The sequence below is a fragment of the Musca autumnalis genome, unplaced genomic scaffold, assembly GCF_047663935.1.
Source record: "Musca autumnalis isolate F117 unplaced genomic scaffold, ASM4766393v1 scaffold_1, whole genome shotgun sequence".
In the NCBI taxonomy this organism is placed as follows: domain Eukaryota; kingdom Metazoa; phylum Arthropoda; class Insecta; order Diptera; family Muscidae; genus Musca; species Musca autumnalis.
The window spans coordinates 35,828,758-35,853,791 of NW_027411644.1; the positions used below are offsets into that span (position 1 = coordinate 35,828,758).

Here is a 25,034-nt window from a genome sequence, read left to right on the forward strand (position 1 = left end):
TAAATATTATCCACGTGTTGGAAAAATTATCTAAATATTATCCACGTGTTGGAAAAATTATCTAAATATTATCCACGTGTTGGAAAAATTATCTAAATATTATCCACGTGTTGGAAAAATTATCTAAATATTATCCACGTGTTGGAAAAATTATCTAAATATTATCCACGTGTTGGAAAAATTATCTAAATATTATCCACGTGTTGGAAAAATTATCTAAATATTATCCACGTGTTGGAAAAATTATCTAAATATTATCCACGTGTTGGAAAAATTATCTAAATATTATCCACGTGTTGGAAAAATTATCTAAATATTATCCACGTGTTGGAAAAATTATCTAAATATTATCCACGTGTTGGAAAAATTATCTAAATATTATCCACGTGTTGGAAAAATTATCTAAATATTATCCACGTGTTGGAAAAATTATCTAAATATTATCCACGTGTTGGAAAAATTATCTAAATATTATCCACGTGTTGGAAAAATTATCTAAATATCATCTACGTGTTGGAAAAATTATCTAAATATTATCCATGTGTTGGATAAATTATCTAAATATTATCCACGTGTTGGAAAAATTATCTAAATATTATCCACGTGTGGGAAAAATTGTCTAAATATTATCCACGTTTCGGAAAAAAATATCTAAATATTATCCACGTGTTGGAAAATTTATCTAAATATTATCCACGTGTTGGAAAAATTATCTAAATATTATCTACGTGTTTTGAAAAATTATCTAAATATTATCTACGTGTTGGAAAAATTATCTAAATATTATCTACGTGTTGGAAAAATTATCTAAATATTATTCACGTGTTGGAAAAATTATTTATATATCATCCACGTGTTGGATAAATTATTTAAATATTATCCAAGTGGTGGAAAAATTATATAAATATTATCCACGCGTTGGAAAATTTATCTAAATATTATCCACGGGTTGTAAAAATTATCTAAATATTATCAACGTGTTGGAAAAATTATCTAAATATTATCCACGTTTCGGAAAAAATATCTAAATATTATCCACGTCTTGGAAAAGTTATCTAAATATTATCCACGTGTTGGGAAAATTATAAGAATATTATCCACGCGTTGGAAAATTTATCTAAATATTATCCACGGGTTGTAAAAATTATCTAAATATTATCAACGTGTTGGAAAAATTATCTAAATATTATCCACGTGTTGGAAAAATTATCTAAATATTATCCACGTGTTGGAAAAAATATCCACGTGTTGAAAAAATATCTAAATATTATCCACGTGTTGAAAAATTATCTAAATATTATCCACGTGTTGAAAAAATATCTAAATATTATCCACGTGTTGGAAAATTTATCTAAATATTATCCACGTGTTGGAAAAATTATCTAAATATTATCTACGTGTTTTGAAAAATTATCTAAATATTATCTACGTGTTGGAAAAATTATCTAAATATTATCTACGTGTTGGAAAAATTATCTAAATATTATTCACGTGTTGGAAAAATTATTTATATATCATCCACGTGTTGGATAAATTATTTAAATATTATCCAAGTGGTGGAAAAATTATATAAATATTATCCACGTGTTGGAAAAGTTATCTAAATATTAACCACGTGTTGGAAAAATTATCTAAATATTATCCACGTGTTGGAAAAATTATCTAAATATTAACCACGTGTTGGAAAAATTATCTAAATATTATCCACGTGTTGGAAAAATTATCTAAATATTATCCACGTGTTGGAAAAATTATCTAAATATTATCCTCGTGTTGGAAAAATTATATAAATATTATCCACGTGTTGGAAAAATTTTCTAAATATTATCCACGCGTTGGAAAAATTTTCTAAATATTATCCACGCGTTGTAAAAATTATTAACGTGTTGGAAAAATTATCTAAATATTATCTACGTGTTGAATAAATTATCTAAATATTATCCACGTGTTTAAAAATTATCTAAATATTATACACGTGTTGGAAAAATTATCTAAATATTATCCACGTGTTTAAAAAATTATCTTAATATTATCCACGTCTTGGAAAAATTATCTAAATATTATCCACGTGTTGGAAAAACTATCTAAATATTATCCACGTGTTGAAAAAATATATAAATATTATCCACGTGTTGGAAAAACTAACTAAATACTATCCACGTGTTGGAAAAACTATCTAAATATTATCCACGTGTTGGAAAAATTATCTAAATATTATCCACGTGTTGGAAATATTATCTAAATATTATCCACGTGTTGGAAAAACTATCTAAATATTATCCACGTGTTGGAAATGTTATCTAAATATTATCCACGTGTTGGATAAATTATCTAAATATTATCCAAGTGTTGGAAAAATTATCAATAATTTATCCGTATTGGATAAATTATCTAAATATTATCCAAGTGTTGGAAAAATTATCAATAATTTATCCGTATTGGATAAATTATCCACAAGTTGAAAAAATTATCTAAATATTATCTACGTGTTGGAAAAATTATCTAAATATTATCTACGTGTTGGAAAAATTATCTAAATATTATCTACGTTTTGGAAAATTTATCTAAATATTATCCACGTGTTGGAAAAATTATCTAAATATTATCCACGTGTTGGAAATATTATCCACTTGTTGGAAATATTATCTAAACATTATCCACGTGTTGGAAATATTATCTAAATATTATCCATGTGTTGGAAAAATTATCTAAATATTATCCACGTGTTGGAAAAATTATCTAAATATTATCAACGTGTTGGATAACTTATCCACGTGTTGGAAAAATTATCTAGATATTATCCACGTGTTCGAAAAATTATCTAAATATTATCCATGGATAAATTATCTAAAGTTATCCACGTTTTGGATAAATTATCTAAAATTATTCACGTTTTGGATAAATTATCTAAAATTATCCACGTGTTGGATAATATATCTATAATTTATTCGTATTTGATAAATTATCCACGTATATCCATATTATACACGTATTATTATCTAGATATTACCCATGTATTGGAAAAATTATCTAAATATTATTCATGTGTTAAAATAATTATCTAAATATTATTCACTTGTTGGATAAATTGTCTATAAATTATCAACGTGTTGGATAAATTATCTATAAATTATCCTTGTGTTGGATAAATTTTCTATAAATTATACTAGTGTTGGATTACTTATCAATAAATTATCCATGTGTGATAAATGATCTAAAATTTTTATCCGCCTGTTGCATGAATTATTTCTAAATTATACATGCGTTGGTTAAATTATTTTCAAAATTATCCAGTTATTATTATTACATAAAATATAATATAAAATAATATAAATAAATAAATAAAAAAATCTACATAATTTATCCCAAATCATCTACCAACATGGAATGTTAGAATAATTAAGGATAAATCGATTGGTTTATGTTATGTATTTCTACGCAGCAATACTTACGATCCTTGCAGTAATTACGCGACTCCAGCTGTGTTACCGGTGCCTCATAGATGGCACGTATTCTATATTTCACAATTTTACCATTTGGATCTGCCGGTGGTGACCATTTCATAATAATAACTGAACTCGAATTGGCATAAAGTCTTAAGTTTCGAACCATTGATGGCTTAGCCGAAAGGGTAGTGAAATAATAGATATCACTTTGGCCACTACGTCTTTCCGTGGATATGGTCATTGTTTTTACATAGACCGCATACTGAGTATACGGTTTGAGGTTATGGAAAATGTGGTGGACATCTTTGACGGGTGGACTTACATTCCAACTAGAAGACGGAAAACAAAAGATAAATAACATTTATATTCAAAGAAGCAACTATATACCATAAACGCCTCCACGATATACTTACTCGTCGTCGCATGGCCTATATGTATATTTGGTGGCATTTCGATATGGATCTTCCATATGAAAAAATTGATAGCCAATAAAGGTACGTTCATCTTCATACTTAATGGGATTTGTTATTTCAACAAAGGCGAAATCAAAATTCACACCGTAGATTCTTAATAGAAGGGTGGTGCTGTTACCTGAGAAATAAATCACAAATAAAAATGGTTGCATTTAGGTCAAAGGTTATTGGTATATATATTGCATTGTGATCTCACTCACATGAACCTCTAAGACCATTGGAATCTAAAGACACCTCAGTTACGTCGAAATCCTTTTGATTCAGTGTGGGCAATAGTAGGTCTTTAATTGTCGATACACACAGTTTGGGATTGAAATGAAAATAAACTTTGCCATTTTCAATGCTGACATTTTGTGTTTTGTCCCATAAATATTCCAAATCGGTATTATCCAAAACATAAAGAGAATAACTGTAGAGCAGCAACAGACAAAAATATTACTATAGCATTACACATTTACAATGTGGCGAGGTTATGTTCTACATACTTGCCCTGATATAGATCATTCCCTTTGATTGTCTTAAGATTTTTAAGAAATTTCAAATTTAATAGACCCACAGTACCCTGAATCTGTAAATAGCCACTTATTGTTCTTATAGATGATAAGCCATCGACCAATGCGGAATTAACTTGACCTAAAAAGTATAGAGTAAAGAAAAAATAATTGAATTGGTAAAGACGAAAAAGGTACTCACTTGCTCTCTTTATATTTATTTCCAAATTCCCTTCGATATATTTACAACCGCTGTAATCCAAAGCCCGAGTGGCACCATCGATTTCTCCACCTTCACATTTTTTAATACACTCGCCATTACACGGTACACATGTGTTATTTTCTTTGTTGAAATTTTCTGGACATTTGATTGTGCAATTCCCTTGAAATGCTATCAACGGAATTGGTTTATTGTTTTCAAATATTGAACCAATTGCCGTACATTCTTCGGTCGTAAGACAACGACGATCCATAAACTAAAATTGAGATGTATTGAAAAATTAAATTTCGTTCTGGATGATTGGGGAGTAAATGATGAAATGCTTTACTTACATATAAGAGTCCTTCCGGACACGAATCAACACAAGTGGTGTGATTATGGGAATATTTACGACACACCAAGCATTCGTTTACATTATCAGGGGAACAACCGCCCAAACATCTTTCATTGCAGCATGTATTTTCATCGTAGCAATTGTGACGACATCTAGCAGGACAAACTGTAATGGAAGTGAGAGAATTTAATTTATTTATTTTGGGGATTACAATTCTATTTTTAATATATTTTTGTTGACAAAAAACAGGCTCAAGTAGTTGATGATTCAGTTCTTTTGGGCAGTTGATTACAGAATATTAGTGCTCGAATTGACCTATGTTTTATATAGATCGGGCGGCAAACGAAACATATCAGGTTCTTCTACCAATAGATGACTTCGTTAGGAGGGAATATATTTGAAGAAGAACATTTTGGGAGGACTTCTTTGAATGGAAAAGCACTTTAGGAAGTCCCCTATCTTTAGAAAACCCTTTAATAGAAGATCTTTTTAGGAAGCCTTCTATATATATAAAAAACCTCCTTAGAAAGCTTTCTAGATTTAGAAGACCTCTTTAGGAGGCCTTCTATGTATAGAAGACCTCTTTAGGAGGACTTCTATGTATAGAAGACCTCTTTAGGATGACTTCCATGTATAGAAGACCTCTTTAGGAGGCCTTCTATATAGAGAAGACCTCTTTAGGAGACCTTCTATGTATAGAAGACCTCTTTAGGAGGACATCTATGTATAGAAGACCTCTTTAGGAGGATTTATATATATATAGAAAACCTATTTAGGAGGACTTCTATATATAGAAACCCTATTTAGGAGGACTTCTATATAGAGAAGATCTCTTTAGGAGGCCTTCTATGTATAGGAGACCTCTTTAGGAGGACTTCTATGTATAGAAGACCTCTTTAGGAGGAATTCTATGTATAGAAGACCTCTTTAGGAGGACTTCTATGTATAGAAGACCTCTTTAGGAGGACTTCTATGTATAGAAGACCACTTTTGGAGGACTTCTATGTATAGAAGACCTCTTTAGGAGGACTTCTATGTATAGAAGACCTCTTTAGGAGGACTTCTACATATAGAAGGCATCTTTAGGAGGCCTAAAGGAGACCTTCTGTATAGAGAAAACCTCTTCAGGGGGCCTTTTATGTATAGAAGTTACCTTTAAGAGTCCTTCTTTGCATATAATACCTCTTTAGGATGATTTCTACGTATAGAAGACCTCTTTAGAAGACCTTTTATGTATAGAAGGCCTCTTTAGTAGGCCGTCTATGTATATAAGACCTCTTTAGGAGGTCTTCTATGTGTAGAAGACCTATTAAGGGGGACTTCTATGTATAGAAGACCTCTTTAGAAGTCCTTCTACATATAGAGGACCTCTATAGGAGGCCTTCTATATAGAATACCTCGTTAGGAGGCTTTCTATGTTTAGAAGGCGTCTTTAGGAGGGCTTCTATATAGAGAAGACCTCCTTGGGAGGCCTTCTATATAGATAAGATCTCTTCAGGAGGCCTTCTATGTATAGAAGACCTCTTTAGGAGGACTTCTATGTATAGAATACCTCTTTAGGAGGACTTCTATGTATAGAATACCTCTTTAGAAGGACTTCTATGTATAGAAGACATCTTTAGGAGGACTTCTATGTATAGAAGACCTCTTTAGGAGGACTTCTATGTATAGAAGACCACTTTTTTGAGGACTTCTATGTATAGAAGACCTCTTTAGGAGGACTTCTATGTATAGAAGACCTCATTAGGATGACTTCCATGTATAGAAGACCTCTTTAGGAGGACTGCTATGTATAGAAGACCTCTTTAGGAGGACTGCTATGTATAGAAGAACTCTTTAGGATGACTTCTATGTATAGAAGACCTCTTTAGGAGGACTTCTATGTATAGAAGACCTCTTTAGGATGACTTCTATGTATAGAAGACCTCTTTAGGAGGACTTCTATGTATAGAAGACCTCTTTAGGAGGACTTCTATGTATAGAAGACCTCTTTAGGAGGACTTCTATGTATAGAAGACCTCTTTAGGAGGACTTCTATATACAGAAAATCTCTTTAGGAGTCCTTCTACATATAGAAGGCCTCTTTAGGAGGCCTCAAGCAGACCTTCTGTATATAGAAAACCTCTTCAGGAGGCCTTTTATGTATAGAAGTTACCTTTAAGAGTCCTTCTTTGTATAGAATACCTCTTTAGGAGGATTTCTACCTATAGAAGACCTCTTTCTATGTATAGAAGACCTCTTTAGGAGGACTTCTATATACAGAAAACCTCTTTAGGAGTCCTTCTACATATAGAAGGCCTCTTTAGGAGGCCTTAAGGAGACCTTCTGTATATAGAAAACATCTTCAGGAGGCCTTTTATGTATAGAAGTTACCTTTAAGAGTCCTTCTTTGTATAGAATACCTCTTTAGGAGGATTTCTACCTATAGAAGACCTCTTTAGAAGACCTTTTATGTATAGAAGACCTCTTTAGGAGGCCTTCTATGTATATAAGACCTCTTTAGGAGGTCTTCTATGTATAGAAGACCTATTTAGGAGGACTTATATGTATAGAAGACCTCTTTAGAAGTCCTTCTATGTATAGGGAACCTCTTTAGGAGGCCTTCTATATAGAATACCTCGTTAGGAGGCCATTTATGTATAGAAGATCTCTTTAGGAGGACTTGTATATATAGAAGACATCTTCAGGAGGATTTCTACGTATAAAAGACCTTTTTAGAAGGCATTTTATGTACAGAAGACCTCTTTAGGAGGACTTCTATATATAGAAGACCTCTTTAGAAGCCTTTTATGTATAGAAGACCTCTTTAGGGAGGCTTTCTATGTTTAGAAGACGTCTTTAGGAGGATTTCTACGTATAAAAGACCTCTTTAGAAGGCATTTTATGTATAGAAGACCTCTTAAGGAGGACTTCTATATATAGAAGACCTCTTTAGAAGCCTTTTATGTATAGAAGACCTCTCTAGGAGGCTTTCTATGTTAAGAAGACCTCTTTGGGAGGCCCTCTATGTAGAGAAGACCTCTTTAAGAGGACTTCTGTGTATATAAGACCTATTTAGGAGGACTTCTATGTATAGAAGACCTCTTTAGGAGGACTTCTATATATAAAAAACCTCTTTAGGAGTCCTATATATATAGAAGGCCTCTTTGGGAGGCCTTAAGGAGACCTTCTGTATATAGAATACCTCGTTAGGAGGCCTTTAATGTATAGAAGACACATTTAGGAGTCCTTCTGTGTATAGAATGTAACGTATTCTGGATTAATTTTCTAACGATTTCGATGATTTTGCCTTTCCAATGAAATCTGCATCATAGATCATCTTAAATTCTGGTATTTGGAGATAAGCCATTTGGACTTATATAATTGGTTTATTTATTGGTCTTTACTTACTTTTCTGACACACTTTACTATTCCAACAATTATGACGGCCTTGATGTAGCTTACAACCCTTATCACTTGGAGAATTATCTAGTACACCAGGACACGATGGACATTCGATGACAGCACGATTTGACTGAAAAGAGAAAAAATTATATTTTTTTACAAAAACAACAACAAAAGCATAACTACAATGCCTACCTGAATATACACCTCCGTCGTATTAGATGCCACAATTTGACTCCAATCAATGGTATGAACAAAACACAGCATTTTATTCTTTTCGATGCGTACTCCGGAACCAATCATTGACAGCTTCGATAGGCCTAAATCTTCCAAATGTGAATTTGATATGACGAGAAAGGCGTAACCCTCAAAAGACATACGTCCTCGTATAATGCTTAAATTGGGGAAAATCTGACTCAGCGAACGTAAATAGCTAACCTGATAGACGAAAACAAAATCCGTGACCTCAGTCAGTAGGGGGAATGTCTCATTGAATGGAATTTCGTGGCGAGTATTTATCAGGGTGATTAGAAGGAAGCCTTCAATAACGGTACAATTGGCCAATTGTCGTAACTGTAGGGGACTATTGCGTATATCAAGAGATTTACAAACTGGAAAGGAAGAAAAAAGAAAAAGAAAAATAAAGATAACATTTTAGCTTTGAATTAATGCTAAATATTTTGGAGTACAGTTTTCCAAATTATGCAACTTTGTGCCACGACTTGACTTAAAATAAAGGTTAAAACTAAACCTATACTATTCGTTCCTCATAACCACATTGTACTGTATTTGATTGAGTGAACAACAACTATATCGGCATCCTCCCCTTCTGTTGCTGCCGTCGCCATCATATGCATTTTTGTTCGGTTGGGGGTTTCTTACACGTTTTTGTGCTAAATATTGCGTAGTAAGAAAATGTTTTCATTTAATAAACTATTTATTGCGTAGTATTTTATCTGAGTAGGAGAACTGAACAACAAGTATGTAGGTACATACATATGTACATACGTATGCACCACCTACATATGTATGTATATACATACATTTGTTTGTTTACTTATGTATACACATCAATTGATTATAGTTATAGATAGATGTTTATTGGATCCATACGTTTGTTCATAATTAATAGTAATTAACTTAATTCGGCATTTCTTTGGTGGCTATCAATTTAATCATTTTGAGATTAGTACGGAACGCCACAGGACCACACAGCATGCATCCTTGTTAAATTAAATTGAAGCTAAATACCACATGTACATACTTGAGGAAAGGCAAATTTGAGGATTTTTTTGTTGGACTTGTAATGCCATGAGATACTTTTGGTCTTAAACCCGGTCGATGGAATTTGGTCCCTGATTACAACGAAGATAAATTTTTTCCAATGATTACGGAACTTTAAAGGCCCATATCTCGGGAAATATAAATTTCCACAACAAAACTTGTTCCTACTTTTGCTCTATAGGCACCACTGTATGTGTTAAAGGCTTAAAGGAGATCAAGGACCAAACTATGGCCAGACTGATGCCCTAATTAATACAACACGTGGCAAAAGATCATAGATGTTGCAATGCTGTTTTTCTGAAATTCGCGCTGATGACCTTTCAGTATGCAGTATCTGACTTAACAAGATATTGAGGGGAAGAAGATTTTCTTAGGTGATGTAATTTCTATTGAAGGTGTGTTAGTCTTCTACCCATAGGAGGTCGATTTACGAAGGCTTTTATATACATATGACGGCCACTTGAGGTGGTCTTCTGTCTATAGTGACCTCTTCAGGAGGTCTTCTCTATATAGAAAATCCTTTCAGGAGGCCTTCTCTCTATAGTAGACCCCTATAGGAGGTCTTCGCTCTATAGACGAAGGAGATCAAGGACCAAACTATCGCCAGACTGGTGCCCTAATTAATACAACTCGTGGCAATAGATGTTGCAATGGTGTTTTTCTGAGATTCTTCCTGACGACCTTTCAGTATACAGGATGTGACTTAACAATATATTGAGGGGAAGATTTTTTTTTGAAGGTGTGTTAGTCTTTTACCCATAGGAGGTCCATTTACGACGGCTTTTATATACAGATGACCGACCACTTGAGGTGGTCTTCTCTCTATAGAAAATCCTTTTAGGAGGCCTTCTCTCTATAGAAGACCCCTTTAGGAGGTCTTCGTTCTACAAAAGACCCATTTGCACACCTCAGGCGGCGCTGAATGCTGTTTTAAATATCCAACCTCTGGATATTTTGGTACAGTATCAGGCCTCCAGGTGTGCCTTTAGGCATAGGGAACTTGACATGTGGCGTTGCTCACTACTTGGTCATGTAAACTTTCTACAGCGGTTGAGTAGCCAGCTAGTGCTTGGAAACAGAGGGGGTGAGACCGACTACATTTCACCAACTCTTGATTTCACTATACTTGACGTTTTAATACCCGATAGGGATGAATGGGTTCTGTGCGGACCAATTCCTGATAGCCTATCTATCTTCACTGATGGGTCGAAGATGGAAGATGGTACGGGCGCTGGTGTGTACTCTGATGAACTGAACATTAGGTACTCGTTTAAACTTAATGACAACTGTAGTGTTTTCCAGGCAGAGGTCTTTGCAATATTGAAGGCCTTAGAGGCAATAGTGGGAAGAACGGACTTAGCAAACAGGGCAGTCACTATTTACGTAGACAGCCACGCAGCGCTAAAAGCATTAGGGTCTTTTACTATTAAGTCTAGGATCGTTCGAGATTGTAGGTCTATCTTGGAAACCTGTGGTATGTCAGTAAGATTTTGTTGGGTACCTGGTCACTGTGGTGTTGAGGGTAATGAGATTGTGGATGAACTGGCGAGGCGGGGCTCACAATCAACCAACATTCATGTGGAGGTTGGTGTGAAACCTCCGCTTTGTTACTTCATGGATAAACTCACCAGGTTCTACGTTGAGAAAACCAAAAGAATTTGGCTAGATGCTCCTGGATGTCGGGTTGCTAAGTCAATCTGGCCGGTAATCTCGGCGCGTAGAACTGTTTCCCTTCTCTCGTTGTGCAAGTCGGAGATCAGAGTTGTTGCCGGGATCATTACTGGTTACTGCAACATCAGATCTATGACTTGCAAATGGGATAACAGCAGCAGTGACTATTGTAGGCTGTGTGAGGACGTGGAGGAGACGGAGACAATTGAACATCTTCTCTTTCTGTGTTCCAGACTGAGGGCCAAAAGACACAAGCTTTTTGGCGTTCACACGACGGAATCCCTGTCTCACTTCTCCTCTTCCGACCCCACAGTCTTGCTAGCATACTGCAGAGACCTTAAATGGCTATGGGGCGGGTTAACCTAAATATACTAGTTAATCTACCTTCTAAATATTATCTGTTTCCTCTCCTTCACTCTCTTATCATCTCTCTACTCTCCCCTGTCTCCTTACCTTCCATCTACTTTCTCCTATCCATAACTAATCTCCATCTCCATAGCATCTCTTCATTCCATCACCAGCACTCATCATCACCACAACCGGATCCGCAATTATCTTACACAAATTCTTCAATTACAACCAATAAACACACAAAAATTGTTCAACACTTTCAACACCCAGGATGATCACAATGGACCACAAGGTATCCGAGTTGAGCGGCTGCAACCTATAGCAGCTGCGCATCCTATAACCTAACCACGAGGTCTTCTATCAACAGTAGGCCCCTTTAAGAGGTCTTCTGTCTTAGAAAACCCCTTAAGGAGGTCTTCTATCAATAGTAAAACCTAATAGGAGATATTTTCTCTATAGAAGAAACCTTTAGGACGTCTTCTGTCTATAGAATACTACTTTAGGAGGTATTCTCTCCAAAAAAGATCCCTTTAGGATGCTTTAACTCTATAGAAGACCCCTCTAGGATTTCTTTAGAGGGTCTTCTATCAATAGAAGATTCCTTTAGAATGTCTTCTGTTAATAGAAAACGCACTTAGAATGTCTTCTGTCTTTTAGAAGCCCCTGTGGTTAGGCCTGCTCTCTATAGAAGACCCCTTTAGGAGGTTTTCTGTCTAAAGAAGGACCATTTGGGAAGACCTTTATATACAGATGACCCCTTGAGGTGGTCTATTGTATATAGAGACATTGTCAGGAGATCAGGAGATCTCTCCCTATAGGAGCTTTTTTCTTTATAGAAGGTCCCTTTAGAAGATCTTCTATCAATAGTAAGTCTCTTTAGGAGGTCTTTTGTCTGTGGAAGAAGAGGTCTTCTCTCTATAGAAGACACCGTTAGGGGGTTCTCTCTCTACTATAGAAGATCCCTTTAAGAGGTCTTCTTTCAATAGTATGTCCCTTTAGAAGGTCTTCTCTCTATAGAAGACCACTTTAGGAGGTCTTCTGTCTATGGAAACCCCTTTTAGCAGGTTTACTCTACATAGAAGACCCCTTTAGGAGGGGTTCTCTCTATAGCAGGTTCCTTAATGAGGTTTTCTTTCAATAGAATACCACTTTAAGAGGTCTTCTCTATATAAAAGACCCCTTAGAAAGCATTCAATAGAAGACCCCTTTAGGAGTTCTTATATCAATAGAGGAATAGAGGCTTTAAGAGGGCTTCTTAAGTTGGTCTTATATTTATAGATGCCCCGTTCAGTAGGCAATCTATCTGTAAAAAACACTTTAGGAGGTATTTTACAGAAAACATATGTCTCCTATCTGTAGCTTACCATTTTAGGAGGCATTCTATCCATAAAATATAACTTTAGGAAGATTCTATCAACAGAATATTTTTTATGGAGTGTTAATTCTATGAGGTCATCTATGTATATGTAGATACTTAGGCAAAGAAGACCCCTTACGTGGGCTTCTATCTAGAGAAGATTCCTTTAGGAGGGCTTTTATCTGTGGAAGACCCCTGTAGGAGGACTTCTGTCTATAGAAGACGCCTTTAGGGCGGCTTCTATGTATAGAAGACAGTTTTCGGAGGGCTTTTATGTATAGGAGACCTTTTTAGAAAGTCTTCTATCAATAGACGACCCCTTAGGTCTTCTATCAATAGACGACCCCTTAGGTCTTCTATCAATAGACGACCCCTTAAGAAGTCTTCTGTCTATAGAAGACCCCTTTAGGATATCTTTTCTCTGTAGACAACCACTTTAGGAGATATTCTGTTTATGGAAGACCCCCTTTAGGCGGCCTAATGTCTATAGAAGACAATATTAGGAAGTCTTCCCTGCATAGAAGACCCCCTTAGGAGGTTTATCTCAATAGAAGACCTCTTTAGGAGTTCTTATCTCTATAGTAGATACCTATAGGGGCTCTTTTGTCTACAGAAAACCATTTGGGAGGAATTTTATCAATAGAATAACCCTTTAGAAGGTATTCTATCTATAGAATACCCCTTAAGGAGGTTGTATATCATTATGTGTATGAGGATTTTTAGACACAGAAGACCCCTTACGTGAACTTCTACCTAGAGAAGATCCCGTCTGTGGAAGACCCCTTTAGGAGAACTTCTCTCTATGGATGACCACTTAAGAAAGACTTGTGTCTATAGAAAATCTCTTTACGGCGGCTTCTACATATGTATAGAAGACCTTTTTAGGAGAAATTCTATGTATAGAAGACTTTTTTATGAGGTTTTCTATCAATAGTAGATCCCTTCAGGAGATCTTCTATCAATAGTAGATCCCTTCAGGAGGTCTTCTATCAATAGTAGATCCCTTCAGAATGTCTTCTATCAATAGAAGATCCCTTAAGAAGTCTTCTGCCTATAGAGACACTTTAAGAAGTCTTCTGTCTATAGAAGACACCTTTAGGAGATTTTTGCCTCTGTAGAAGATCCCTTTAGGAGGTCTATTAAAAATAGTCTTCTCTTCTATGAGTAACATCATCTAAACTAACGTGAGATATTAAGTATACGCATTTTGTTCAAAGAAAAAACCGGTGTCCATTGAATTAGATAGTGAACTAGGTAGTTCAATATACTAGTTCAATTTGCACAACTCTAATCTTAAGATGGATGAACATAGCATTAGAATATGCTTATGTCTATTGAGGACCAAAATTAGGTGGCTTATACCTATAGAATACAAGTTAAAAAATTGTTCCCTCACCAGATGACACCTTTTGGAGGCACCTATTATAGAGCCTAGTTGTGGTGATTTTATCTTTATAGATGTAGTTTAAGGGATATCCTTTAGAAGGTCTCCCATTTACATAATATCTCTCTTGGAAGTCTCATATTCACAGAAAATCCTTTCTTGAACGTTATCAAAATCAAAATTTTTGTCTATACATACCCGTCTCTTTGCGTCCCAATCGTATTTCCGTTCGTGGTGAGGCAAATTCTGCATTCCTAGGTCTTTCGGTAAAGGCTTTTATTGAAGCATCCAGAGAGCTGGTATGCATTGGCGATGTCGATGGTGGTATAATCTGTGATGCTGCTGCCGATGATGATGTTGCCAGAAAGAATAACGAAATCAGTGACAGGCTCATCAATAGGTTACTCATAGGCAGGGATATCCTTCGCGAAACTGTATAAATTTTAGAATTACGAAAATTCTCCTCTCTGTTATTGGGATTAAGGGGTTGTTGTCTTTTATGGAGGAATGAGCTACGCCGCTGATATTCTTGATTCGCTGTGATCGATGATATCCTCGGAATTAGGGTTAAGAGTAATTTTAAAATCATAAAAAATATTTCTATTTTTTGTGAGAAGTAATGACGATTTGGTCCAAAACAACAACTTTCTCTTCTTCTTCGACTGCAAGGCTGGTTTTCAATATTGGAGTTAAAGGAGGAGTAGGAGGAGGAGGAGAAGAAGAAGAAGAAGGAAGGGTTGGCTTTTAAATTCAGTTCCACATTTCCTGTTAAGTCTAATTGTTCCTCTATTTCTTTGGCCTCCAATGTTGGTTTCCTGGAAGAAATTCGATTATGGAAGCAGCACCTAATATTGGAAGGATTTGGGTTATTTTCGTCCTCGTTCTTGATCATGCAGGTGGTGGTAGTAGTGGCGTTGGAGTACGGAAAAGTAGTTGTTGAGTTTATTGATTGGCGTTGTTGTTGTTGTAGCACATATCTTTGAGCATTATCATCATTCTCGTCGTGCATTATTGACACCACTTGGCTATCCACAACATCTGCAGAGCCACTACTACTACTACTGCTGCTGCTGCGGCTGTTCCTTAGTGTATAATAGGAGGAATTCATGGACGGACACCATGGTCTTTGTGTTCCAATTGTTTCAGTTGGTGTTGTTGTTGGTTTACAACAACATTGTCTATTACATTGGCAGTTCTTGTTTGTACAGGAGGAGTAGGAGGTTGAGCAACTTGTTTGTGGCTGTTGTTGTTGTTGATGAAGATGATTACGATGGTGATGCTGGTGTTGTTGGGTTTGATGTTGCTGATGATAATCTTCAGGAAAAAATAATTGTTGTTGCTGTTGATTCGTTGTTAAAAAATTGAGCGTTGCAGACTCTCTCAAGTCTTGGCATAATGCTTTGGGATAACGAACTACTGTCTCATCATAAACTTTCGAGAAGGAACAATTACAATGGTGTGAATGTTGTTGCGGATGACGTGATTTCTGCTGATGATGCTTATGGTATTGGTGATGATTTTGCCGCCACTGCTGCAATACTTCTTCTTCTGCTTCCTCTTCGCTATTGCTTTTGCGGTCAAAAGAACCTCTTAAGCAATTTGTGGTGTTATTGGAAAGCAAATTGGATGGAAACGTTACGTTTAGTGTTGTTGCTGTGGATGTTAATGATGTTGTTGTTGTTGCTGACAATCGTTGTTGTTGTGATGTTATAGTTGTTTCTGTTGTTTTGTTTGTTGTTATTTTGGTGGTCCTGCTTGAGGTCATTGGTGTTGCTGCTGTTATTGTGGTCTCATCACTTGCCACATTTTCACCTTTGGCTACTTCTTGGGATCCGCCGCCACTGTATCCACCACCACCACCACTACGCTTGTATAAATACAGTTTCCGCTTCTTGGCCATTAAGTTGTGATTTGTACAAAAATCTCTAGCATCTCTTTTATTGTACTGCGGATCAGTGTTGATGGTCATTTTTTTCTCAGTTCTGTTCAAATATTTTCCGGGTTTTTGGCAATATTTGTGTTATTGTAAAAATCTGCAAAGAGAAGAGGAGTGGAAAAAAGACTTAGCACTTTTTCGAGGATATAGAAAAGTTATTTGGATTTTATGTTCTGCGTGGTATTTGTCATAGAAAAGTTCCAAGGGTTTCCATAAATAGGGTAAGGTGTCCTATAAACACATCTCCTAAAAGTTACTTTTATTGATAGAAAACCTCTCCAAAAAGGTCTTTTAAATAGAAGACTTCCTAAAGGATTCTTCAATAAAGTTTTTCCATAGGTAGAAGATCTGTAAAAAGTGTCTTCTGAATAAAAAAGTCCTCCGAAAGGGGTCTTCTACATAATGATGACCTCCTAAAGAGGAATTCTGTGCAAAGATGACCTCCTAAAGGGGTTTTCTTTGTTACAAACACCTCATAAAGGTGTCTGTTTTGTTACAAAGACCTCCCTTCTGTATAAAGAAGATATCCTAAAGGGGTTTCCAACCACCTCCTTTAAGAGGTGGTCTGCTTGGTAAATAAGACCTCCTAAAGGGGACCTCTACATAAAGAAGTCCTCCTAAGGGGGACCTCTTCTACATAAAGAAGTCCTCCTAAAGGGGTATTTGTCTAAAGAAAACTAGGAGGTCTTCTGTCTAAAGAAGACCACTTATAGGGATCTTCTGAATAAAGAAGACTTCCGAAAGAGGCTTTTTGAAAGAAGATCTGAATAAAGAAGGCGTAATAAAGAGGTCTTATTTATAAAGAATGCCTACCAAAGGGGTGTTCTATATAAAGAAGACCTTCTAAAGATATCTTTCGCATAAAGCAGAACTCCTAAAGGTGTCTTCTGCATAAAGCAGAATTACATACTAAAGGGGTCTTTTGTATAAAGAAGAACTCCTAAAGAGGTGTTCTATAGATATATGTATGACCTCCTGAAGGCGTCTTCTATAGATTGAAGTCCTCCTGAAGGGGCCTTCTATAGATAAAAGACCTCCTGAAGTGGTCTCCTGTAGGTAGAAGATCCTCTGAAGGAATTTTTTAAAGCTAGAAGATGTCTTGAAGTTGCCTTCTGAAGATAGAAGACCTCCTAAAGGCGTCTTCTACAGATAGAAGACCTCCTGAAAGGGTTTTCTATAGATAGAAGACCTCCTGAAGGGGTCTCCTGTAGGTAGAAGATCCTCTGAAGGAATTTTTTAAAGCTAGAAGATGCCCTGAAGTGGCCTTCTGAAGATAGAAGACCTCCTAAAGGCGTCTTCTACAGATAGAAGACCTCCTGAAGGGGTTTTCTATAGATAGAAGACCTCCTGAAGGCGCCTTCTATAGATTGAAGATCTACCGAAGGGGTCTTCTGTAGATAGAAGGTCTTCTGAAGGGATTTTTTTATAGATAGAAGACCTCCTGAATGTGTCTTCTACAGATAGAAGAGCTCTTTTGTATAAAGATGAACTCCTAAAGAGGTGTTCTATAGACATATGTATGACCTCCTGAAGGCGTCTTCTATAGAAAGAAGACCTCCTGAAGGTGCCTTCTATAGATAAAACACCTCCTAAAGGCGTCTTCTATAGATTGAAGAACTCCTGAAGGGGTCTCCTGTAGATAGAAGATTTCCTGAAGGCGTATTTTATTGATAGAAGACCTCCTGAAGGCGTCTTCTATAGATAGAAGACCTCTAGAAGGCGTCTTCTATAGATAGAAGACCTCCTGAAGGCGCCTTCTATAGATTGAAGATCTACCGAAGGGGTCTTCTGTAGATAGAAGATCTTCTGAAGGGATTTTTTTATAGATAGAAGACATCCTGAATGTGTCTTCTACAGATAGAAGACCACTTTTGTATAAAGATGAACTCCTAAAGAGGTGTCCTTTAGACATATGTATGACCTCCTGAAGGCGTCTTCTATAGAAAGAAGACCTCCTGAAGGTGCCTTCTATAGATAAAACACCTCCTAAAGGCGTCTTCTATAGATTGAAGAACTCCTGAAGGGGTCTCCTGTAGGTAGAAGATCTTCTGAAGGAATTTTTTATAGCTAGAAGACCTCCTGAAGGGGTCTTCTATAGATAGAAGACCTCCTGAAGGGCTCTTCTATAGATAGAAGACCTCCTGAAGTGGTCTTCTGAAGATAGAAGACCTCCTGAATGTGTCTTCTACGGATAGAAGACCTCTTTTGTACAAAGATGAAATCCTAAAGAACTCCTATGTATGATCTCCTGAAGGCGTCTTCTATAGAAAGAAGACCTCCTGAAGGCGCCTTCTATAGATTGAAGACCTCCCGAAGGGGTCTTCTGTAGATAGAAGATCTTCTGAAGGGATTTTTTTATAGATAGAAGACCTCCTGAATGTGTCTTCTACAGATAGAAGAGCTCTTTTGTATAAAGATGAACTCCTAAAGAGGTGTTCAATAGACATATGTATGACCTCCTGAAGGTCTTCTATAGAAAGAAGACCTCCTGAAGGTCTTCTATAGAAAGAAGACCTCCTGAAGGTGCCTTCTATAGATAAAAGACCTCCTGAAGGGGTCTTCTATAGATAGAAGACCTCCTCAAGGGGTCTTCTATAGATAGAAGACCTACTGAAAGGGTCTTCTATATATAGAAGACCTCCTGAATGTGTCTTCTATACATAGAAGACCTCCTGAATGTGTCTTCTATACATAGAAGACCTCCTGAATGTGTCTTCTACAGATAGAAGACCTCTTTTGTATAAAGATGAACTCCTAAAGAGGTGTTCTATAGACATATATGATCTCCTGAAGCGTCTTCTATAGAAAGAAGACCTCCTGAAGGTGCCTTCTATAGATAAAAGACCTCCTGAAGTGGTCTCCTGTAGGTAGAAGATCCTCTGAAGGAATTTTTTAAAGCTAGAAGATGTCCTGAAGTGGTCTCCTGTAGGTAGAAGATCCTCTGAAGGAATTTTTTAAAGCTAGAAGATGTCCTGAAGTTGTCTTCTGAAGATAGAAGACCTCCTAAAGGCGTCTTCTACAGATAGAAGACCTCCTGAACAGATAGAAGACCTCCTAAAGGGGTCTTCTATAGATAGAAAACCCCCTATAGCGGTCTTCTGAGTAACGAAGACCTTCTAAAGAGATCGCCAGCATAAAGAAGAACTCCTAAAGAGGTCTTCTATGTACAGAAGGACTGTTAAAGGGGCCTTCTGTGTAAAGAAGGCATTCAAAAGGGGCCTCCTGAAGGCGTCTTCTATAGATAGAAGACGTCCTGAAGGCTTCTTCTATAGATTTAAGACCTCCGGAAGGGGTCTTCTGTAGATAGAATATCTTCTGAAGGGATTTTTTTTGCAGATAGAAGACCTCCTTAATGACCTTCAGAAGATAGAAGGCCTCCTGAATGTGTCTTCAACAGATAGAAGACCTCCTGAAGGCTTCTCCTATAGATTGATCTATAGCAGTCTTCTAAATAACGAAGACCTTCTAAAGAGGTCGCATGTATAAATAAGAACTGCTAAGTAAAGAACTCATGTGTAAAGAAGGCCTAAAGGTGTTCTGTAGAAAGAAAGCTTCCTTATTGTGCTTCTGTATAAAGAAAGACCTCCTTTAGGGGTCTTTAGTACCAAGAAGACCTCCTATCGGGGTCTACTATCTAAAGAAGACCTTCTAAAGGGGAATTTTGTGTAAAGAAGACCCCCTAAAAGGATCTTCTGTGTAAAGAAGACTCCCAATGGGGATGTTCCGTATAAAGGAGTCTTCTATAGATAAAAGACCTACTAAAGGTACCTTCTACAGACAGACGACTTTGTCATGGAGTCTTTTATAGATGGATGATCTCTATAGATAAAAATCTCCTAAACTGATATTCTATTGATAGAAGAACTTTCAAAGGGCCCTTATGTAGATATTAGACCTACTAAGGGGGTATTTTAAAGAAAGTGTACTACCTAGAAGACATTTTAAAGGAGTATTCTATGGGTAAAATACCTCTTAAAGGGGATTTCTATTCATAGAGAACTTCCTATAGGGTTCTTAGACGACCTCCTAAAGAAGAATTAAAGAATTAGAATAGTTCTCCTATACAAAGAGGATATGCTCTTTACTGACAACCTCCTAAAGGGGGGTCTTCTATTGCTAAAAGACTTCTTCGTGCTATCTTCTATAAATGGAAGATCTCTTAAAGGCTCCTTCTTTAGAATGAAGGTAGGTGAAGAGGTTTTTCATAACTATAACACCTTCCAAAGGGTTCTTTTATATATAGAAGATATCCTAAGGAGTCTTATTTAGATATCAGAACTTATTGTAAGGCAACCTATATATTTGAGGTCTCCAATTGGGGTGCTTTATAGATAGAAGTCTTCCTAAAGCGATCTCCTATAGATAGACGCCTCATCAAGGAGTCTTTAATAGATAGATGATCTCCCAAAAGGTCTTTCGTAGCAAGAAGGATAGGTTAGGTTTAGGATGCGTAGCTGCCGTGCTGGCAGCCACTCCACTCGGAGACCTTGAGGTCCATTGTGATCATCCTGACTATTGAATAATTGTGTACATTGGGTTATTTGTTTGTAGATGAAGAATGTGGCTATGTTTGTTTTGAAGAGGTGTTCGCGTTATGGATTCGACGATGGTGTGTAAGAGATGTACCATGAAGAGCTAGTGAATGTGAATTTTTATATGGGACATCTATAGTGTCTAAAGAAGAAGAACAACTAAAGGGACAACATCCTAAAGTGGTATTCTTCAGTGGTCCTTCTGTAAGAAAAAAAAACGTCAAAAGTTGTGTTCTACAGATTTGAGGCTTCTTAAGTGGTCCTTCTATAGATACAATACCTCCTACAGGTATCTTCTATAGATAGACACACTCTTCAAGGATTATTCTATAGATTGACGATCTCCCAAAGGGCCTATTAAAGGGTCTTCTTTGGATATAGGATATTCTATAGAAAGAGCATCTCCTGAATATATTTTCTATTGATCCTCTAATGCGGTCTTTCATAATTAATTATATAGATAGAAGGTCTAGAATATAGAAGTAACCTATTAAAATGGTCTTTTGCTACCTCCTAAAGCGCCATTCTACAGATTTGGTGTCACATAAAGAGGTATTTTGTTCTTCTAATATACTAAAGAGGTTTTCTATAAATACAATACCTACCAAAGGCTCCCTCTGAAGGTAGAAGCCCCACTATAGATTACAGACCATCTAAAATGGCCATCTGCAGAAAGAGGAACACCTAATGCAGCCTCCTATATACCTAATGCAGCCTCCTATATACCTTTTCTTTATAAAAGACTTTGTCGAAGTAGATGATTTTTCAGGTTAGACGACCTTCGTCATGGCCAATACCTACTTTTTTATTGGATAATTTTTGATAATCTTTATTCTTCACATGAAGAAAATAATTTTTAATTGAAATCAAACCCGCCAAAGAAAAAACTTACCACAAAATCGGTAATTTCCACTTTTTTAATATTTCCCCAGAAATTGCTTCAAATAAGACCACACTTTAAAGTAAAGTGGTAGATTTATTACTGGTTAAACGTCAGAAAGCGACAACGATCATCATCGTCATCATCGACTTCCTCAAATAAAAGTATTTTTGTTACAATTTACTTTTTCACGGCATTACATACCATACCGCAACGCTAACAACAACAGAAACAAAACAAAATTCCAAAATCATAAAAATAATAATAAAAAATTCTCACAATGTAATGTGGCTAGAGGGGGCCAGGCCGGCCACCACAGCCTGAGTGTGTAATTCATTCTTTAAACGACGTTGTCGGTGGCGCGGCAGCAGCGGCATCGTTGTTGTAAAGCTTGCTTACGCAAAGACTTTTCTGTGGTATTTCGTCAGTAAACAACAAAAGCAGCAGCAGCAAAAAAGTCACTGGGTCGACCTTAAATTTTGTGTTTATGAGAGCAAAAAGCCGCCAACCCGCCGGCCCGCGTTCCATCCAGCAGTTGCAGGCCCCCCCAATCATGATGATGACGATGATGGTCAAGACATTGTAATCACTCACATCAAGCAGCCATCAGCCACCACCACCATCACATTCCCATAGAGAAAATTCCAAAGTAAAAAATTACAAAAAAAAGTTGAGAAAAAACAAAATAACCACCACATCATGGATCACACATTTTTTAGATTCCATTCATATTGTGGGACAAACCAACCAACCGACCGACAGACATACTGAAAAGCTTGTAAAAACCAAACGATCGTTAAAATGTTTTTTTTTTCTTCTAAACTGTCGAACGGCATTGATCAATCTTGTTGGTTTGGCATGCACAACACAATGGAGAATGGATGGAATGGAGTGCTGCCACCACAAAAAAGTAGACGGTAAACATACCGACCACAACACTATAACTCCAACAGCACCAACATCTCCACCAGCAACAACAACAACGAAACAAACGTTACAACCAAACCAACAAAACAAGTATGGAATCAAAACAACATACCATAGTTGTATTTTTTTACGATCGGTATGCCGGAAGAACGGTCCAACATTTTTTTTTTATTTTATTTTTCCATTAAGCTCTGACTTAAGCAAAGATGCTGTTAAGAAGAAGAAGAAAAAAGCCGGTTAGAATGTTAACCAAAATATCCGCCAAAATGAGAGCGCCAAAAAATAACGAAACACTGTGGCTTGGAGGGAAGCTAAAAAACAGTACTAAAGGAGGTTAGGTAGAAGACCATGTAAAAGGGTTTCATATACAGAGAAGAACTCCTAAAAGATATTAAATAGATAGAAGACCACTTAAAGGGTTCTTCTATAGATAGAAGACCTCCTGTGGCGGTGTTGGTTGTCATCTAAAAATAGAAGACCTCCTAAAGAGGCCCGCCATGAATTGAAGACTTCCTAAAGGGGTTTTCTATAAATAAAAGACCTCCTAAAGGACCCTTCTTTAAATGGAAGACCTTCTAAACGCGTCTTCCATAAACGGAAAACCTCCGATAGGGGGCTTCTATAAATATAGAATAGAATACCTGTTATATAGAAGACCTCCTAAGAGATCTTCTACAAAGAGAAGACCTACTAAAAGGGTCTTCTATAAATAGAAGACTCACTAAAGAGATCTTCTATAAATGGAGGCCCTCCTAAAGGGGTCTTCCATAAATAGAGGACCTCCTAAATGGGTCTTCTATAAATGAAAGACCCCCATAAGGAGTCTTCTATAAATAGTAGACCTCCAAAAAGCGTCTTCTATAAATATAAGACCTCCTAAAAGGATCTTCTATAAATGGAAGACCCCTCCTAAAGGGGTCTTCTTATATAGATAGATAGAAGACCTCCTAAAGGGGTCTTCTATAGATAGAAGACCCCCTTAAGGGGATCTTCTATAGATAGAAGACCTCCTAAAGTTGTCTTCTATAGATAGAAGACCTCCTAAAAGGGTATTCTATAGATAGAAGACCTCCTAAAGGGGTCTTCTATAGATAGGAGACCTCCCAAAGGGGTCTTCTATATACAAAAGACCTCCTAAAGGTGCCTCCTATAGATGGAAGACCTCCTAAACGCGTCTTCTATAGATACAAGGCTTCCTAAATGGGTCTTCTATATATGAAAGACCTCCTAAAGGTGTCTTCTATAGATAGAAGACCTCCTGTGGCGGTGTTGGTTGTCATCTAAAAATAGAAGACCTCCTAAAGAGGCCCGCCATGAATTGAAGACTTCCTAAAGGGGTCTTCTATAGATAGAAGACCTCCTAAAGGGGTCTTCTATAGATAGAAGACCTCCCAAGGGGTATTCTATAGATAGAAGACCTCCTAAGGGGTATTCTATAGATAGAAGACCTCCTAAGGGGTATTCTATAGATAGAAGACCTCCTAAAGGGATCTTCTATAGATAGAAGGCCTCCTAAAGGGGGTCTTCTGTAGATAGAAGACCTCCTAAAGGGGTCTTCTATAAATAGAAGACCTCCTAAAGGGGTCTTCTATAAATAGAAGACCTCCTAAAGGGGTCTTCTATAGATAGAAGACCTCCTAAAGGGGTCTTCTATAGATAGAAGACCTCCTAAAGGGGTCTTCTATAGATAGAAGACCTGCTAAAGGGGTCTTCTATAGATAGAAGACCTCCTAAAGGGGTCTTCTATAGATAGAAGACCTCCTAAAGGGATCTTCTATAGATAGAAAACCTCCTAAAGGGGTCTTCTATAGATAGAAGATTTCCTAAAGGGGTCTTCTATAGATAGAAGACCTCCTAAAGGGGTCTTCTGTAGATAGAAGACCTCCTAAAGGGGTCTTCTATAGACAGAAGACCTCCTAAAGGGGACTTCTATAGATAGAAGACCTCCTAAAGGGGTCTTCTATAGATAGAAGACCTCCTAAAGGGGTCTTCTATAGATAGGAGACCTCCCAAAGGGGTCTTCTATATACAAAATACCTCCTAAAGGTGCCTCCTATAGATGGAAGACTTCCTAAACACGTCTTCTATAGATACAAGACTTCCTAAATGGGTCTTCTATATATGAAAGACCTCCTAAAGGTGTCTTCTATAGATACAAGACTTCCTAAATGGGTCTTCTATATATGAAAGACCTCCTAAAGGTGTCTTCTATAGATAGAAGACCTCCTAAAGGTGTCTTCTATAGATAGAAGACTTCCTAAAGGGGTCTTCTATAGATAGAAGACCTCCTAAAGGGGTCTTCTATAGATAGAAGACCTCCTAAACTGGTCTTCTATAGATAGAAGACATCCTATAAATGGAAGA

The 25,034-nt window shown here is 36.7% G+C and overlaps 1 protein-coding gene and 1 long non-coding RNA gene across 6 annotated transcripts in view; one reads left to right on the forward strand and one right to left on the reverse strand.

The window, feature by feature from the left end:
- The window catches only part of InR (Insulin-like receptor), a 51,875-nt gene extending 35,511 nt beyond the window's left edge, over positions 1 to 16,364 (reverse strand). For 3 of the 5 annotated variants that reach the window (XM_073973456.1, XM_073973446.1, XM_073973438.1), the window contains exons 1-9: positions 14,594 to 16,364; positions 8,544 to 8,959; positions 8,355 to 8,478; positions 4,963 to 5,129; positions 4,613 to 4,886; positions 4,405 to 4,552; positions 4,120 to 4,328; positions 3,860 to 4,037; positions 3,453 to 3,775 (exon numbers count right to left, since the gene is read on the reverse strand). In XM_073973456.1, the coding sequence (XP_073829557.1) occupies positions 3,453 to 3,775; positions 3,860 to 4,037; positions 4,120 to 4,328; positions 4,405 to 4,552; positions 4,613 to 4,886; positions 4,963 to 5,129; positions 8,355 to 8,478; positions 8,544 to 8,959; positions 14,594 to 16,364 (3,610 nt within the window). Of the gene's footprint in view, positions 1 to 3,452; positions 3,776 to 3,859; positions 4,038 to 4,119; positions 4,329 to 4,404; positions 4,887 to 4,962; positions 5,130 to 8,354; positions 8,479 to 8,543; positions 8,960 to 14,593 lie in introns of all 5 variants that reach the window. The other 2 variants (XM_073973429.1, XM_073973420.1) reach the window with 1 other exon arrangement.
- The window catches only part of LOC141397325 (uncharacterized), a 101,109-nt gene continuing 91,741 nt past the window's right edge, over positions 15,667 to 25,034 (forward strand). The window contains exon 1 of the long non-coding RNA XR_012411372.1: positions 15,667 to 16,445. This is a non-coding gene — a long non-coding RNA (uncharacterized lncRNA). The remainder of the gene's footprint in view (positions 16,446 to 25,034) is intronic.